At 43.5% G+C, this 15,958-nt stretch overlaps 1 protein-coding gene across 2 annotated transcripts in view; it reads right to left on the minus strand.

Moving 5' to 3' along the window:
* Positions 1–15,651, minus strand: part of UNC5B (unc-5 netrin receptor B) — a 267,170-nt gene extending 251,519 nt beyond the window's left edge. Inside the window, exon 1 of one of the 2 annotated variants that reach the window (XM_068258272.1) lies at positions 15,135–15,651. In XM_068258272.1, the coding sequence (XP_068114373.1) occupies positions 15,135–15,216 (82 nt within the window). In that variant the 5' untranslated portion in view covers positions 15,217–15,651. The remainder of the gene's footprint in view (positions 1–15,134) is intronic. The other variant, XM_068258271.1, reaches the window with a different exon arrangement.
* Between the last annotated feature and the right edge of the window lie 307 nt (positions 15,652–15,958).

Below are 15,958 nucleotides of genomic sequence, written 5' to 3' on the forward strand. Positions count from 1 at the left end.
ATTTTTATAACGTGCGACTTTAACGTCCCACTGTGAAAGAGGCCACAGTGTTCAAATCTCTATAACTGAACCTCCTAGATAGAGTAAATTCATTTTTTGGGAGTACTTTAGTGGCAAACAACTGTACTTACATGCATACGTAACATGCATACATAGTTAGCCTTCAAGGTAAGCATTTATTTCTTCAGCTAAAGCCACAAACCGATGCTAGCTTCTTATTGTTCTATTCTTTTGGCCAAAAATGTAGTTTAGCATAATTTCGTTGATGATGCAGTCAGTGGTTTATATAGGCCTTAAGACTGTGCCTTAAGCTTTGCTTATTAAGTTTCATGCTATATTTATAGTTATAAAGGGATAATAAATGTCAAAAACAATAATAAAAATGTAATAAAATAATACAATAACAAAGCGCTTTTGCTGGGTTTGCAACTCTGACTTCCTCTGTCAGTTACAGATACTGGATGGGATTCATTCAATCCCATCAACGCTCACATGAGGTAGTCAGAGAGAAGCTGGGATGGGGCACCAGCTAGTCTTTCCCATGGGTACAGAGATGATCCGGCCCACCTCCTCTATAGTGCTGTTCAGATTTTAACCCTTTGTAGCCAGAGCTGCAGCTACAGTCCAAAAATGTTTAATTATTAAATTCTCATCTTCATCTCAATTTGCTGTCAACTAATAATTTACTAAAGTGACAGCAAGCTCTTTACTGCAACCATGGCAACAGTACTTTACAGACATTGGAGTACTGTTACCATGAAACCGCCCTAATACTCCCACTTTGCTGCACTGCACAGGTCTAGTGCTTTCATTAATCATTTTAAACACCTGACATTGGCTGCAGGCACTGACACTCCTGTTATGGCCCATACTCACGGGCTACAATTGTCGCCGCAACCACGTGGCATGCGCGTGTTGCGGCAACAGGTCGCCCGTGAGTATGAGGCGCGCACCCCGAACCGTTGCTTGTCGCTGCTGTCGCCAGGCAATTGGCACGGTCAACTTCGCCGCAACTGTCGCTAGTCCGCATGTGTATGCGGACTAGCGACAGCAACCAATAGCAAATTCACGGAGCTTCCAGGCGGGGGGAGGAACGTCGGCGAAAGCTACCGTCGCATCACTCATTCCTCTTCCGCGTGTGTATGCGGAGGGACCTGGCGACGAGCTGTCGCCGAACTGTCGCGTACACACTCCCGTGTGCTAGCGACAAGGGACAACTGTAGCCCGTGAGTATGGGCCATTAGAAGTACTGTAAAATGGTTATTTTATATGCACATAAAAACAAATAATCAAGCTAGAATAATGTTTGCCGTTAATTTTTCAATGCACAGAGCCAACTGAAAGCATTTTAAGTAATTAAAACAAAATGATAAACACTTTATCATATCAGCGCCCTTCTATAAGCAGCATCCTGTTTTTACAAACCATCCATACAATTGTGGCCAAACACTCACAGGAAGAGACTTTTCACTATAACAGTAATAAAAAGGTCATGTGTTATAAGAGCTTTTAGGTACGTAAAAAGAATGGGATTTCCCATGTCCTTATCATAAATACTGCCTAATCAAAATGCAACTTATCACCATACAAATGTCTCTTCTCCTTTTTCCCCCGAAAATCAATAGAGATGTGATAAATAGATCTTGTGAGATACGGTACAGTCCAGTCACAATAGAGTGATAAACCTGGGAGAAAATAATGCCACATATATGTCAGCAAAATACACACAGAATTCACGGCTGACAGAACCCTGCCTCACCAATACAAGTAATGTATGACCCTGCATTAATTTCTCCTGATGTAACATTATTGAGCCATAAATTGAGCCTGCCACGGAGCCTTCAAAAATACTGCACATCTGTCACTCTGTATGATAATGAAGTTAGGGCTAAAAATAAGACAAACATACAACACCTCTAATGAACGTCACAATGCTGAGGTAAAAATACTGAAGCAGAGCGGGGTGGGGGGCTTTTCCTGGACAGCCAATGAGAGTGTGAGATTGCAAGTTACAGAGCACACACTTCTTTGGTATGTATAACTTTCCAGATTTATACAGCACCGACATATCATGCAGCAATTCACACATTACATAACACCGTCACTTACTGGGGTGTATGCACTAAACTGCGTTAAGCAGAAGAGTAGAGTGTAATGCATTGTATGTAATGGATTGCACTCAGCTCTACTTATCGTGCAGTAAGACTTTATGCCTAATATTTTGCTTAACACAGTTTAGCGCATACAGCCCAGTATATCTGTACACACGTAACATATTCAGAATGTCAGGATGTCTTAAAGTGTACATGAGACCAAGATAGTAAAAAAAAATTGATACTCACCTGAGGCTTCCACCAGCGCCCATCTGGCTGTGGACTCTTCTGCCATCTCCCTGGGCTGTCCGCTGGCTGGCACGACTGGTCGCGCCTCGTTGTGCAGGCTTGCGGCACAAGCACCCCAGATGCACTCCTGTAGCCTGGAGCGCTTTGTGCCTCAGTGGTACTAATGCGCAAAAGCACAACTATGGCGACCATGCGGCCGGCCCACACATGTGCGGTGATGCATGACTTAGCCAAGTTACCAGGTCAGCTAGCAGACGGAACCGAGCAGAAATGGGGAGATGGCAAGGGAGCCCACAGCCTGAAGGGGGTTGGAGGAAGCCCCAAGTGAGTATCAATTATTTTACTATCTTGATCTCAGGTTTCCTTTAAATAGTACAGTCAGGTAGTCAGACCACATATTCTGTTTTGAGAACTATATTCCGTGGCTTATGATTTACTTAGAAAATTGCTGAAAATAGCTTTCCTAGCAATAAAATATGGGACGATGTATTCCTGGAGTAAGATAAATTCACTTTTTCAACCCTTTTATTGTGTTAAAGGTGATACATTTCCTTAGGTTCAGATAGGCAAGTCAGCCAGCTGATTAGAGGAATTGTTTAATACTTTTGAAACTAATAACGAAAAGTACCAAATCTTTTAATAAGTTATGAATTATAAATATTATTCTAATTCAATGCCCAATCTAAGGAAACATAGTTATCTTTTAAGTATATTTATAATACAGGTTACCCTTAAAGTGGACCCGAACTCTTGCACAGGACAGAAGGAAAACACAGATAAATGCACCCTGTATGTATTCAGAGAGTTTAGGGCCTGAGCCTACTAACAGTTGTTTCCGCTTCTGTCCGCTTTTCAGCATCTATAACATTGATGTGCAACTGAAAAGCAGACACAACTGCGTCAGTGGGCTTAGGCCCTAACTGAAAAGCGGACACAACTGCATCAGTGGGCTTAGGCCCTAACTGAAAAGCGGGCACAACTGCGTCAGTGGGCTTAGGCCCTAATGCTGGGCATACACGGCACGATTTTGCCGCTCGATCGATTCCCCGCTCTATTCTGCAGGCGACTCTCTTATCTTCCGCTTGTTTTTCTTATCTTTTTCCATTGTGTTTAATGCGAAATGGAGCGGCGGAACAATCGGGCAGGAGATCGGACATGTCGGAAATTACCTATCGAGCCATCTAAATGGCTCAAAAATTAACCGTGTATTCCAAGCATTAGACTGTTTAAATCCCCCTCAATTGTGTAATCTCAAATTGTAATTTGATCCTCCCTTGTGTCACATGACTGCCATGGCAAATAAGCAGATAATCCTATTTGAAAGCACAGGCTGTAAACAATATGTCTGTTTCCATGAATCAGGAAGTAGAAACTGTGCAGATTTATTTTAGGATTTGTATCAGCTGTTTGAAGGTTATTATGCTGTTGTGTATCTTTTAAGCCCAATCTACACAATACAATCCTTTGTGCGATTCAATTACATTGCAAAACAATGGCACATCGAATCCCGATCAGACATGTCGGATTTAAATCGGATCGTAAATAGATTCGTAATTGAATCGCACAAAGAATCGTATCGTGTAGATGGGGCTTTAGAGCAGAGTGGAGTTCAGGTCCACTTTAAAGGGACACTTAAGTCAAACAAAAAAAATGAGTTTTACTCACCTAGGGCTTCCAATAGCCCCCTGCAGCTGTCCGGTGCCCTTGCCGTCTCCCTCCGATCCTCCTGGCCCCGCCGGCAGCCACTTCCTGTTTCGGTGACAGGAGCCGACAGGCTGGGGACGCGAGTGATTCTTCGCGTTCCCAGACACATTAGCACCCTCTATGCTGCTATATGGTATATGATATATGCTATAGCAGCATAGATGGCGCTATTGTGGCCAGGAACGCGAAGAATCACTCGCGTCCCCAGTCTGTCAGCTCCTGTCACCGAAACAGGAAGTGGCTGCCGGCGGGGCCGGGAGGATCGGAGGGAGACAGCAAGGGCACCGGACAGCTGCAGGGGGCTATTGGAAGCCCCAGGTGAGTAAAACTCATTTTTTTTTTTTTGACTTAAGTGTCCCTTTAAGGACCTGCAGTGATGCAGTCCACTTAGTAGGAAGGGGCAGGTCCAACCACTCTGCCTCCCTTCTAGAGACTGGCAGTGGGGAAGTGAAGCAATATTACATCCAGCAAAACAGTTCTCACCTCCTGTTTCCATGACTTCAGGCCAGTTTCTACAAGGTGTCTGTTTCTAAGTTGGATGTGGCACCCGTGCTGCTGTAAAGCCGGAGCTGAATCGCTATAGCTGTGCCATGTACGGCTATAGGCATTCAGACAGGGTCTGCAGAAAAATGCAGCCGGTACTCCTTCTTTGAGAACACGATTCAGATGCGGCCTATTGATTTCAATGGGCTGCGATTCCACATAAAAAAATTGCTTGCGGAAAACAGTCATGATTCGTGGGTAGTGGGTAGTGGAAGTAGGCCTTTCAGGGGGTGCTATTTAGACCGTCTGCAAGGCACAATCATATAAATAGCTAAGGAGGAGATGGTAGGAAAGGCATCTACCATAGAGAGCAGAAGCTGAATGATTAGTTGTTTTCAGACATAATTTTTAATACTTGAAATAAAGTTATATATTGCAGTCCAATAAATATGAAATTACATTAAGAAGCCCATTCCTGTTATGTAACTCGATTTGTTTGCTGTAATCACACATGCATATTCAGCCCAAAAGCAAGTCACCACTGTGGCAGACCTGTTTGCCCTATAAGAACCACATGACAGACTATCATAATGATAACTCCAGAACAAAGCACTGAATAAAAAGAAACCAAGAGAGAGAATCTCTAGTATTGCTGTCAGCACAACCCCCCTAAAAATAACATAAAAATAAAGTGTGTGGAAATGTGAAATAAATGCACCATTACTGACAATGTAACGTTATGGAATTCAGTTTTATATTATGCATTCTCAGAAGCTTTCCAGCATTACAGGACGTGTTGCTAAATGGAGTGTGCTGATTTCAATAATTCAGCGATGTGCTCAACAATCAGTGAAGGTAAATTAAAGGAACAACAGAAACATGACAAAATGCTTATTAAATTATAAAGTAATAAACAAATATCTTGAGGTCCTCACTGGGCAAATGTGTTACTGATGGCTACAGAGAATCTGGAGTGGGTATTGACTCCAGCACCAGCATCTTATCTTAGGGTTATTCTCTAAACCCCAATATGGTAAAAGAAATTCTCTTTGGCCCTCCACTTAACTTGTACCGAGTCTTCTTACTTACACTAACTTTTACCCCTCAAGGATGATTTTCAAGAACAATCCGCTTTTGCTGGGGCTCTATATACCAGCCGTGTGTCTCCTGCACTGGAGCTAAGCGACGGTGGCAGCAGCAGAGCAGGACTCAAGCGGTGGTGGCAACAGCGGAATGAATGCCCAGCGGTAAGAAGCGACCCAAACAGTAGTGAGAACAAGTCGATGGACACATGATGAGACACAGCATATCCGCTCAGGATACATTGTGAACTCATCGTTGTAAATCCGGTGTAAAGGGAATCGTAGCCTAAAGGCTCGTACACATGTGCAACTCTTTCCCACTACCAACCCGACTGACTGACCGCACGACCAAGCAATAGCAAGACTTGTATTTTCCACGCACCAACTAACTGAACGCTCAACTCATTTTGCATGCAAGCGGAACTGCAGACTGCATGATATGGCCGCATTCAAAATAAGTACGAGTCGTTCAAACGACTTGTACACACGCGGTCAACTGCACAATATCAGACCAACAGTCATTTGAGCCGATCCGCCTGTTGGATCAAGCAAACCGCCTGTTATCAGTTGCTCGTCTACTCGATTGTGAAACTTTTACACATCCAACTATCGTCCAGCAGACCAAGTCTGGACAATCGTTGGCCAGAAAAGTTGCACGTGTACAAGCTTCAACTCCACAATAGGGTCATACAATTGTGGTAGAGATTAGATATTGAGCTTCTGTGAGGGACAGTTAAGGTGCCCATACACTCGTCAGATTGGCAGCAGATAGATAAGAAATGCATCTGATGATCTATCTGATGCGTTTTTAGAACATTTTTTACCAGGATAGAATTCCAATAGAATCTATTGAAATTCGATCTGATGGCATTTTTTTGCCATCAGATTTCCATTAAGGCCAATGCAAACTGATAAGCAATCTCATCAGATCGACCTAAATTTTCCACCCTGCCAGTTCGATGGAAATCCATCGAAATCGATCGAAATCGGCCATCGATCGGTCGATTGGCCAACCGATTTGCAATCGATCGGTCGGCCAGAAAATCGGCTGAGTGTATGGGCCCCTTTAGTGACTGACTATATCGTATAGTATACTCTGTAAAGTGCTGAGGAAGATGTAAACACTAAATAAATATACAGCAATAACTACAAATGATCTCAGATAGGAAAAAAATAATCAAGATTAAAGTAAACCTGAGACATCGCAATCAAAAAGATGTATACTTACCTGGGGCTTTCTCCATCCCCCTGTAGGCCCTCGTTGTCAGTTTGGTCCCCTCAGTTTTCTGCTGTCACTCCAGTAGTCAAGGACTACTGCGAATGCATGGCCGAACCTTCTGCACAATTAGGTCTTGTAACTATGCAGGTGAGGGACGTTCCTGGCCACGGGAGCACAACTAAGGAGGCGCCATGCAGGCCCAGTAGTCCCTGACACCAGGGCTTCCGGCAGTAGAACGGATAAAACCGGATGGACTAAATGGGCTGGAGGAAATCCTAGGTAAGTATTAATCCCTTTGATTGCAATATCTGAGGTACACCCCTCATTCAACAAAGATACGATTTTATTGCCTGCCAACTGGTGAGTCTGCACACCTTTGAAAACACCATTTACCAAATGCAGACTGACTGATCGTCCAGACAGCTTAAAATTCAACAGACACTGCTATAAGCAAAACAGACCATTATCAGCCATATAGCGCCCTAAAGCACTGAAACCAGATACAGACACCGAGTGGATGTCAGGTGATGTGGACATTTTATAGTAATTGTATTCAGGACTCCAGCCTGTCAGAAGACAACATAAGTGTACATAGATTAAAATGACAGCTTGGAAAGCTTGGGAACACAGTCCTCCAGAAACATTCCTGTACACATTTCTCTGCTAAAAACACAGTATATAATTATATTTTTATTGGGTTCTCCCTTTTTGTTTCCCATCAATTAATCTTTGTTCTTAGCGTGAGCTCTTGCAGTCAGGCTTTCTCCATTAAAGTTGATTATATTCTTTACTGAAACCAAAGCATCTCACAGGGGGGCAAGTCAAGGGAGCAAGATTTGCGCAAACTGTGTAGAGGGCATGTCAATGATTGTCTTCTTGCTCAATAGAGGAACAAAAGAGGTCATTTATGAGTGATCTGTAGCAAGGTCCCGATGCTGAGCAAGACGACTACAATGACTGCCTTCAATGCAATCCATGCTAGTGGACAAACGGCACGAAATAAGTCCTCTAAAAACGTATAATTACAAAACCACATTTTAAGAGAAGGTTATGAAATTTATGAAAGTTTTTTTGTGAAAGAAGAATACAGATCTCTACTGTTACTTTCAAAAACCCCTTCATTTTATAAATGTGAAAATATTTATCCAGAAATATTCCAAAGCAAGGAATTAAGGCGCAAGTTGTCGGTTTGGTTCAGTCGAGTTGGTGCAGGTACCATTATTACCAACGGAATAGCGCAAGAGGAGTGTCACTCACATAACGCGGGTGGGGTGAATGGGGAGAACAACGCCCTTGGCCAGCTCTCGGCTGAGTCAATCTGCCAGGCGGATCGCTTGCTGACATACCTAAGGGATCGGGAGTTATCGGTCACCTCATCTGAGTTTAATCCACTGTGTGTACATAGCGCTAAACCTTGTACACATGTACGAAGCATGTCAATGGGCAGGTATTGGGACTCCCTCCCTTTGCTGGCACTGCAGAACCGAAGCTGTAGAGATATATCCCTAGGCTGCTGGCTAGCAATGCATTTTGTTGCTATGCAACAGAGTGGTGCGCAAGAAGCATATCACAGCAAAAGGTGCAAGTGGGTCCTACGCTATCAATCCAGGCTGATCGCTTGCTGAGGCATCAGGGGCCGCTGTATGCATGCTAGATTCTTGGCAGAGGTGGTCGTTATTGGCCACCTCAGATGAATTTAATCTAGCATGAGTGCACAGTTTAATATCTTAAGGCCCATACCCACGCTGGTCTGAAATCGGTCATGGCAAATGATAATCAGTGTAATGGCCAAGATTTGGACGGCCAGACCAGCATGGGTATAGTGGTGTAACGATCATCGCTAAAGGCCTGGCATGTAACCCCTGCCTTACCCCTGCCTATGGGCGTGTACACACTGCTGTGCTTGCACTACGTTTTTAAATCGCAAAGCCTTCATGAAAATAGAAAAATCGCATCGCACCAGTGTGTACAGGTCTTGTCATGATTTTTCAAAACTCCTTGCAATTAAAAAAACGCATGGGATTTTAAAAACGCAGCAGTGTGTACAGGCCCTAAGTGACATAACTATGTAGTCTGTACAGCGCTGCAGAAGTTATCAGTAGCTTAAAATAAGACAATAATAATATTGTTGGGTTTGTGCATTTGAAACATACATGGGCCAGAGTATGGGTTAAGGCTCATACACACATCAGACCATAGTCTTTGGAAAATGAAAGATGACAGACCAATTTTACCCCCTTCCATGTAGTATGAGAGCCATACCTACACAGTCTATTCTATGGAGCTGAACTCCCCATCAGATAAAATCTTTGCAAGATGCTGCACACAAAGATGCTGTAGACATTCAAAAGATCAGTATCTGCAAAAGATCTGTTCCTGCAAAAGATCCATTCCTGCAAAATGCATTCATAGTCTATGATATCTGCAGATCATCATACACACCTTGTTTAACAGACAATCATCTGCAGATCAGATCCACCAGGATGGATTTTCAGATCTGCAGATGATTGTCTGATCTGCAGATGAATGTCAGCTAAACAAGGTGTGTATTAGGATCTGCAGATCTCATAGACTATGAATGCATTTTGCAGGAACGGATCTTTGGCAGGAACAGATCTTTTGCAGATACTGATCTTTTGTGTCTGTACAGCATCTGTGTGTGCAGCATCTTGCAAAGATTTTTTTTCTGATTAGGAGTTCAGCTCCATAGAATAGACTGTGTAGAGTATGGCTCTCATACTACATGAAAGGTGGTAAGATTGGTCTGTGATCTTTCATTTTCAAAAGACTATAGTCTGATGTGTGTATGTGGCCTTAGTTTCGGGTTTTATCAGTTCAGGCATGCTTTGGTGCTCAGGGATCTCAGAAAAGTTTTTTTTAGTTCAGGTACGTTTTAAACATCTCCCATGATGTCCCATATGTACTCAGTAGAGGACAATGACAATTAAATCCTTTTGCCACTGCTAATCTGCAAATCACATGACCCAGCCCTAGCTGTCCCTAGCCAATTGTGCTTGCTCTACTTTTTACTAGTATACCGTTTAGGTTTTAACCATGCTACAAGATCACTATGGCAATGTCAACTTCTCTACAAACAAGATAATTAAACTAATAACTGCCAAGCAGATTTTAAAGGCAGCTGCTTCTAACTATTATTTTAGCACAAGGTTTAAACATGTAAGCTGTCCTGAAATGAAAGATAAACATGTCATTTGCTTGCAACTAGTAACAGCAAAGTTGAATGAATCATACGTTTTATGGCAAGAAAGCACTGCTGCCAACTGTTCATGATTCACACATTCAGGTTTAATGTCTAACTGGCTTTTGGGGAAAACCATACTTAAAAACACATCTGGCATACAAAGAAATCATCAAATGTACTTTTTTCTGATTTAGGCCCTGTTCACAGTACTCAGTTGCCTTGCAGAATAATTCTGCATGTCAACTTACAACCCATATAATTCTATGGGGCTGTTCACAGTACTGCATTGTAATTGATTACAATATTCTAACTCGCTGCATACAGGCTTTGTATTAAAGTCTATGCCCAGTCTCCATTACAGTTCCCAGTCATAATGCATTATAACTCATGTGTTATGCAACTGACCACTGTGAACCTAGAGTTAATAATAATAATAATAAAAGCTACTGACCTCCTTCACACTGTACTGTATGCTGGAAAACTTATCAGTTGTTCCATAGCAGTGTATTGTGAAAAAGCTTGCAGTTGCAACTTGTAGAACGTGAACTGAGCCATAGGGAAACATGGACATTACCTTCACATGGGCTGCATACCAGTTGTCTGTTCAGTTATAACTGACAGCAACTGATTTAGTGTGAAAGGGCCCCAACAACAAGCAAAGTTTTTAGGCTAGGTTTACAGTGGTCAGTTGCATAACTCACTCATAATGACCGTGAACTGCAATGGAGACTGGCCATAGACATTAATACAAAGCCTGCATGTAGCGAGTTAGAATAATGTGATCCGTTACTGTGAACAGGCCCATAGAGCTGTATGGGCAGTGAGCTGACATGCAGAGTTTTTCTGCAACACAACTGACCACTGTGGACAGGGCCTTAGTGTTTCTACATAAGTCATAGTTGATGGAAACTGACATTGCTGATCTGTTGAAGTGTATCTCTGGTCTCAAACGTGGGACATTTTATTATTATTTTTATTTAGTATTCATATAGCACAGACCGCTTTCTCTGCACTCGTATTGTTTTCTATAACAACCAGTAGGTTGTCTATACATTTAAGTTATGTAGAGACAGTAGATTATTATTGCTCATAATGATCAAGCATGTTATTCTGTTTATTGAACTTCCCCTGCAGAGGCTTGCAGCGAATGGTTTCCTTCTCCATAGCCTAGTTAAGCTATTTGACAGATAGCCAAGCAAGCACGTCTCCTTGGGGATCAAACTGTCATCTGACGTAATCACAAAAGACTGTTTTGGGCAACAGTAGTCTAGAATCTGTATAATCGAGCGGCAAAAACGAGCCGTGTATGCCCAGCATTAGAGTTTAGATCAAGTCAAAAACTCTGCAGTGAATTGTTTCCACAGGCCCCCTCATTGAGACACAATGTCAACAGGTAAAAGGAGTATCGTTGTGTACAGATGCTAGATTAGTATTGACTGACATGGTCCTTTATGATAGTTTCAGGTGACAGTTAAGGTTTAATAATAATGGCAGTATTTGTATAGCGCCTTTCTCCTGTCGGACTCAAAGCGCTTGCGAGGCAGCCACTAGAGCGCACTCAGTAGGCAGTAGCAGTGTTAGGGAGTCTTGCCCAATGAACTCCTTACTGAATTACTGGCTTACTGAACAGGCAGGTTTGTACACAAGTTCAGTATTGATTAGCTAATTTTACCTCTTCCATATAGTATGAGGTCCAACCTATTTGAATGCTTTTGAATGCTTTGAACTGACTGTGTAAGTAAGCTCCTGTAAAACAGACCAATCAAGATTGGATGTGTGTATGCACCTTTAAAGTCAATTTAGGGGAGATACAATCAACTTCTTGGTAAGTCAATGAGAGATCAGAGCAAACTTTAGAGCCCAGAGAAAGCACCATCCAAACACAGAGAGAACAGACTCACCCTGCACAGACAGTGACCAGTCTGGGACTCTAGTGCTGTGAGGAAAGATGGCTAACAACTATGCCACCATGCTGCACTCTGTGGAATTACAATATTGACCAGGTCAACAGCATGCAACATAGTGAATCACTGAAGGAGAAACCACTGACATCTAAGCACACCTGTACTAGCACTGGACTTTGTCTCACAAATTATTGTTTCAGGCGACAGAAATCTGTGGTGTAGATCGCTTTAAAAAACTCAACATCAAAACAGGCCAAAATCTAAACAAAAGCTTCTTCAATAACGCTTGCAATATACTTTTTTTACACTTCTGACAAAGTTCGATTCTGGCGTCTTTATTGCTTATGCTGACTTTAAAGCATTAGCTCTTTTATGCTTAGTACTGTAAACAGTAACTAAATCACACAGCAGATGATATGTACACAGCAGACCTGCAGGACTATCTACCTGAGCAACCCCATGCCACACCCCCCCCCCCCCCCCCCCCGCCCCGAGATTTCAGGATTCCAAGATCTACCATTGACACACCATGAGCCAGGATTTCCAGCATGGGCCATCAATTACATGCATGTGCAAGATACTAGTCTGCTTTCCACACCCAATGTACCCCAACACATGCATCTTTTTGTCATTCAGATGTAGCCAATGTAATCATGGCCACATAAAACACTAGATTTAGTATTGCCTACCAAAACAGGCTTGTTTATTAAGGCAGGAAGTAATGTGTGCATTAAAGTAGTCAAAATCCACTAATCATCCACTTGTTTGACTTCTAGCAATGTAAAGCCTCAGAGCTTGCTGCACATTGCCATTATGCCCTTACTATTCTATCACACTTCTGAGAAGGAACACACAAACTACATCTTTAGACCTCATTTTCCTGAGCAGTTCGCCCTTTGCTCTGTGCCGGACCTGCAATATGTTGTATTAATGTGTTTGCCTGCTACGCTGGTCAGTGATTTGCATTGTAGGAAACTTGCAAACCCTTCCGTCGGGTTATGAAAATACTGCAGGATAAGCACAGCAGACTCCCGGCGAGCTTTGCAGACAGACAGTAAATAGTAATTCTCACACAACTTCACATGGGACCCATTCCTTATTTGCATTTTTATGCAAAGTGCTAATTCCTCTCAAAGAAAGCAAGACTAGCTTCTTGACAGCAGATACTGTATAAACTGGGTGGCACTGAAAAGACTTGGAAAGGAAAGGAGGCACTGCCACCCTTTCACATACCCAGCCTACTGCACAAGCATTGGCTGGGTGCTCAGTCAGGGATCTCAGCAAAGCTACGTTCACGGCAGGCGGATTGCCATTAATGTTTACTCAACGTCGTTTGCAGCATCACTACATGATAGTCTCTACTTTAACAAAGCAGTCATTTCACAATGCATTTTGTTGATAAACATTTTACAGTGGATTAGCCACTGTTATTGCGATCAGGACACACCAGGAACTACCAAGATTTCTGCTTTCAATAAAAAAGATAAAGAATTCACAAGTAAACAGACCAAACCGAAAAGCAGCAAACAGAAAAATGAGGAGTAGTAAACCACAACAACCCGAGTCAGTCCTCAGTGACAGGTTGTTATGGGTTACAGCACCTTGGACAATTCTCTTTGCCTCATTAAATAAAGAGTCTGCAATGTGCTTAGCATCCATCAGGATTTGAAGGAAAGTGCAGCTATGTTGTGACAGTAGCCCACAAGCAGAGGGACGCTAGACAGGCCTGGCATACTCGCATAACCACAGTGGGATCCCGATCATCTCTCCTTTCCACATGAGCAGACAGTACAGTGCACTGCAGGAACCAACAACGTGAAGGGCAAATGGCATAATTAGTTCAATTACTGTTTTCCCACCACATAGCAACTTTATTCATTCAGACATACAAAATGAACTCTAATTAGAAACTTGGGAGGAGAGGAGTTCATGAATCATGGGAGAAGAACAGCGTCATGCCTAAAATATAGGGAAATAACGCGTTTTCAGATTTTTGGAGGCAGAGCAACAATCAGCTTCCAAACAAAAACTCTGCATCTAATTTTCTCAGTAATGTCAGCTTAGACCAGCGGTAACCTTTAATTACCAGGAATGCACTTGGTCGAGGGAGCTGAACACCAGAATGAAAGTTTATCAGATACCTGGACCTCCCATTGGTATAATCCATAATCCAGGCTTGACTTGCACTGCTCCCTGCAACTGTACATGGGAAAAGTACTCTGATATACACAAGTACATGACATTACAGTATGCATCCTTTCTACTTCAAAACAAAGAGCATTCATTTCCCAGCATAGTGTTTTATAACAATAGAGGGGGAAGACAATGGAGACAAATAATGTTTACAGAAGTTGGAGAAGAGATCTGCACTGTTTGCTCTGTAATCTCTACGTTTATATGACTGGTTTACTACAGGTAATCTTCCATCCATTACGAGTAAGCCACATACAATACATGGCCCCTTAGCTACAGCGCATAAGCCTCATAATAATAATTCCAGTATCTCTGCTAATAAACTGTAATAAGCCAATGTAACATCAATGCCTGCAATCTGACCATTCTCCACAAATGGTGTAAAGTAAAGTTTAAGTTGATAAAGGCAACTACACTTTTTAAGCAATACTTATAACTTATCCTGAGCAGGTCTCTGATTAAAAAAAAAGTTGTAAAAAAGAAATATAGACGCAGGAATTTGCCATCTGAGCATTAGCCACCTAGCTTGGGGTGACGCCACATCAATGTCTAGGTGGCCATAAATAGTCCACTGAATTTCCAGGTACTTCCAGATACAACAGAACCGGTGTCTAGCACCAAAGGAGAGACTTTTCTTTCCTCCTGCAGGGACATAACTACAGAGGAGCAGCCCCTACAACTGCAGGGGGCCCCAGATCAGTGAGGGGGCCCCCAACTACTAACCTTCCCTTCCTCCAATACAGTCCATCCTTCAGATCAGGAGTTTGTGTTGCTACATTTGGTATAGTTGTGAAGATCATGATGGCCACACTTGTTTTATGGCCCTCTTGTAAGAAGGGCCCGCAGGCTGTGAGGGTTACCAAAAAGTAGGCAAGGGAAAAGGTGTGAACATTGGGGACCCCATCAAAGTTTTGCTGCGAGGCCCCATGCGTTGTAGTTATGCCCCTGTGCTGTTCCATAATGAGCCTGGAGAAGGAGAAGAAGAGTAGGGATCCACATGATTACCTGCTACGAAGCATCCAAAGTCAGCGCTGAGAAGGAAAGCCACGAGTGGCAGCAGTGCGGTGGGCATCCGGAGAGGAGCCATGGTGCCCCCGGGCACACTAGTCTATCTCCCTCTTCCCGTGTGTACTGGCAATGCGGGCTGCCCCCCTCCCCGGCTTCTGGTCGCCTGCCACAGCGGCTCAGGGAATGGTGCCAGGGGGAGCGATGCTGCACAGTCCGCTACTTTGCGTACAAATCCACTTCCGAGGAGTTTCCAGCAGCCGCCGCCCGGGAGAGTGAGCGCAAAGACAGCGCATGGGACTAGCGTGCGATCTTCTCCCAGGTCCTGCAGTCACAGCGGCATCTTCCCCCTGCCCCGGCTATCGCCACAATGCCAGGCTGTCCCGCGATCAGCAGGGGGGAGAGCGACAACTCTACACGCGTCTCTTCCAAGCAGAGGTGGGGCCAAAGCAAGGGGGGAGCTTAGTATTATTAGATGGTACCTAACACACCTCTCCCACAGGCAGCCTGGGGCTGTATGCAAAGCGCTCTCTGCTGCTTAGATGGTGACTGATGTCTGCATACAAGATCGCCAAGCAGATAGGAATAGTTTGTCATGTGAAGTGCATTGACTCCTCTCTAGCAAGGCTCAGGTAGCCTGTGGCTGCAGAACTGGGTCCAGAAGCAGAACCGGTTGGGAGAAGCTGTTATTCAGCCATATACTGGCGTAGGGTAATTGTGATCACAGGGCTTTCCTTGGGGAACTCTCAGAGGGCATAGAAGTCTGCAGGGAGATAGAGCTGCACTGACAGCCGCATCCAGCACAGCCTCGGTGACATTCGCTG

The sequence above is a fragment of the Hyperolius riggenbachi genome, chromosome 10, assembly GCF_040937935.1.
Source record: "Hyperolius riggenbachi isolate aHypRig1 chromosome 10, aHypRig1.pri, whole genome shotgun sequence".
NCBI classification, from domain to species: domain Eukaryota; kingdom Metazoa; phylum Chordata; class Amphibia; order Anura; family Hyperoliidae; genus Hyperolius; species Hyperolius riggenbachi.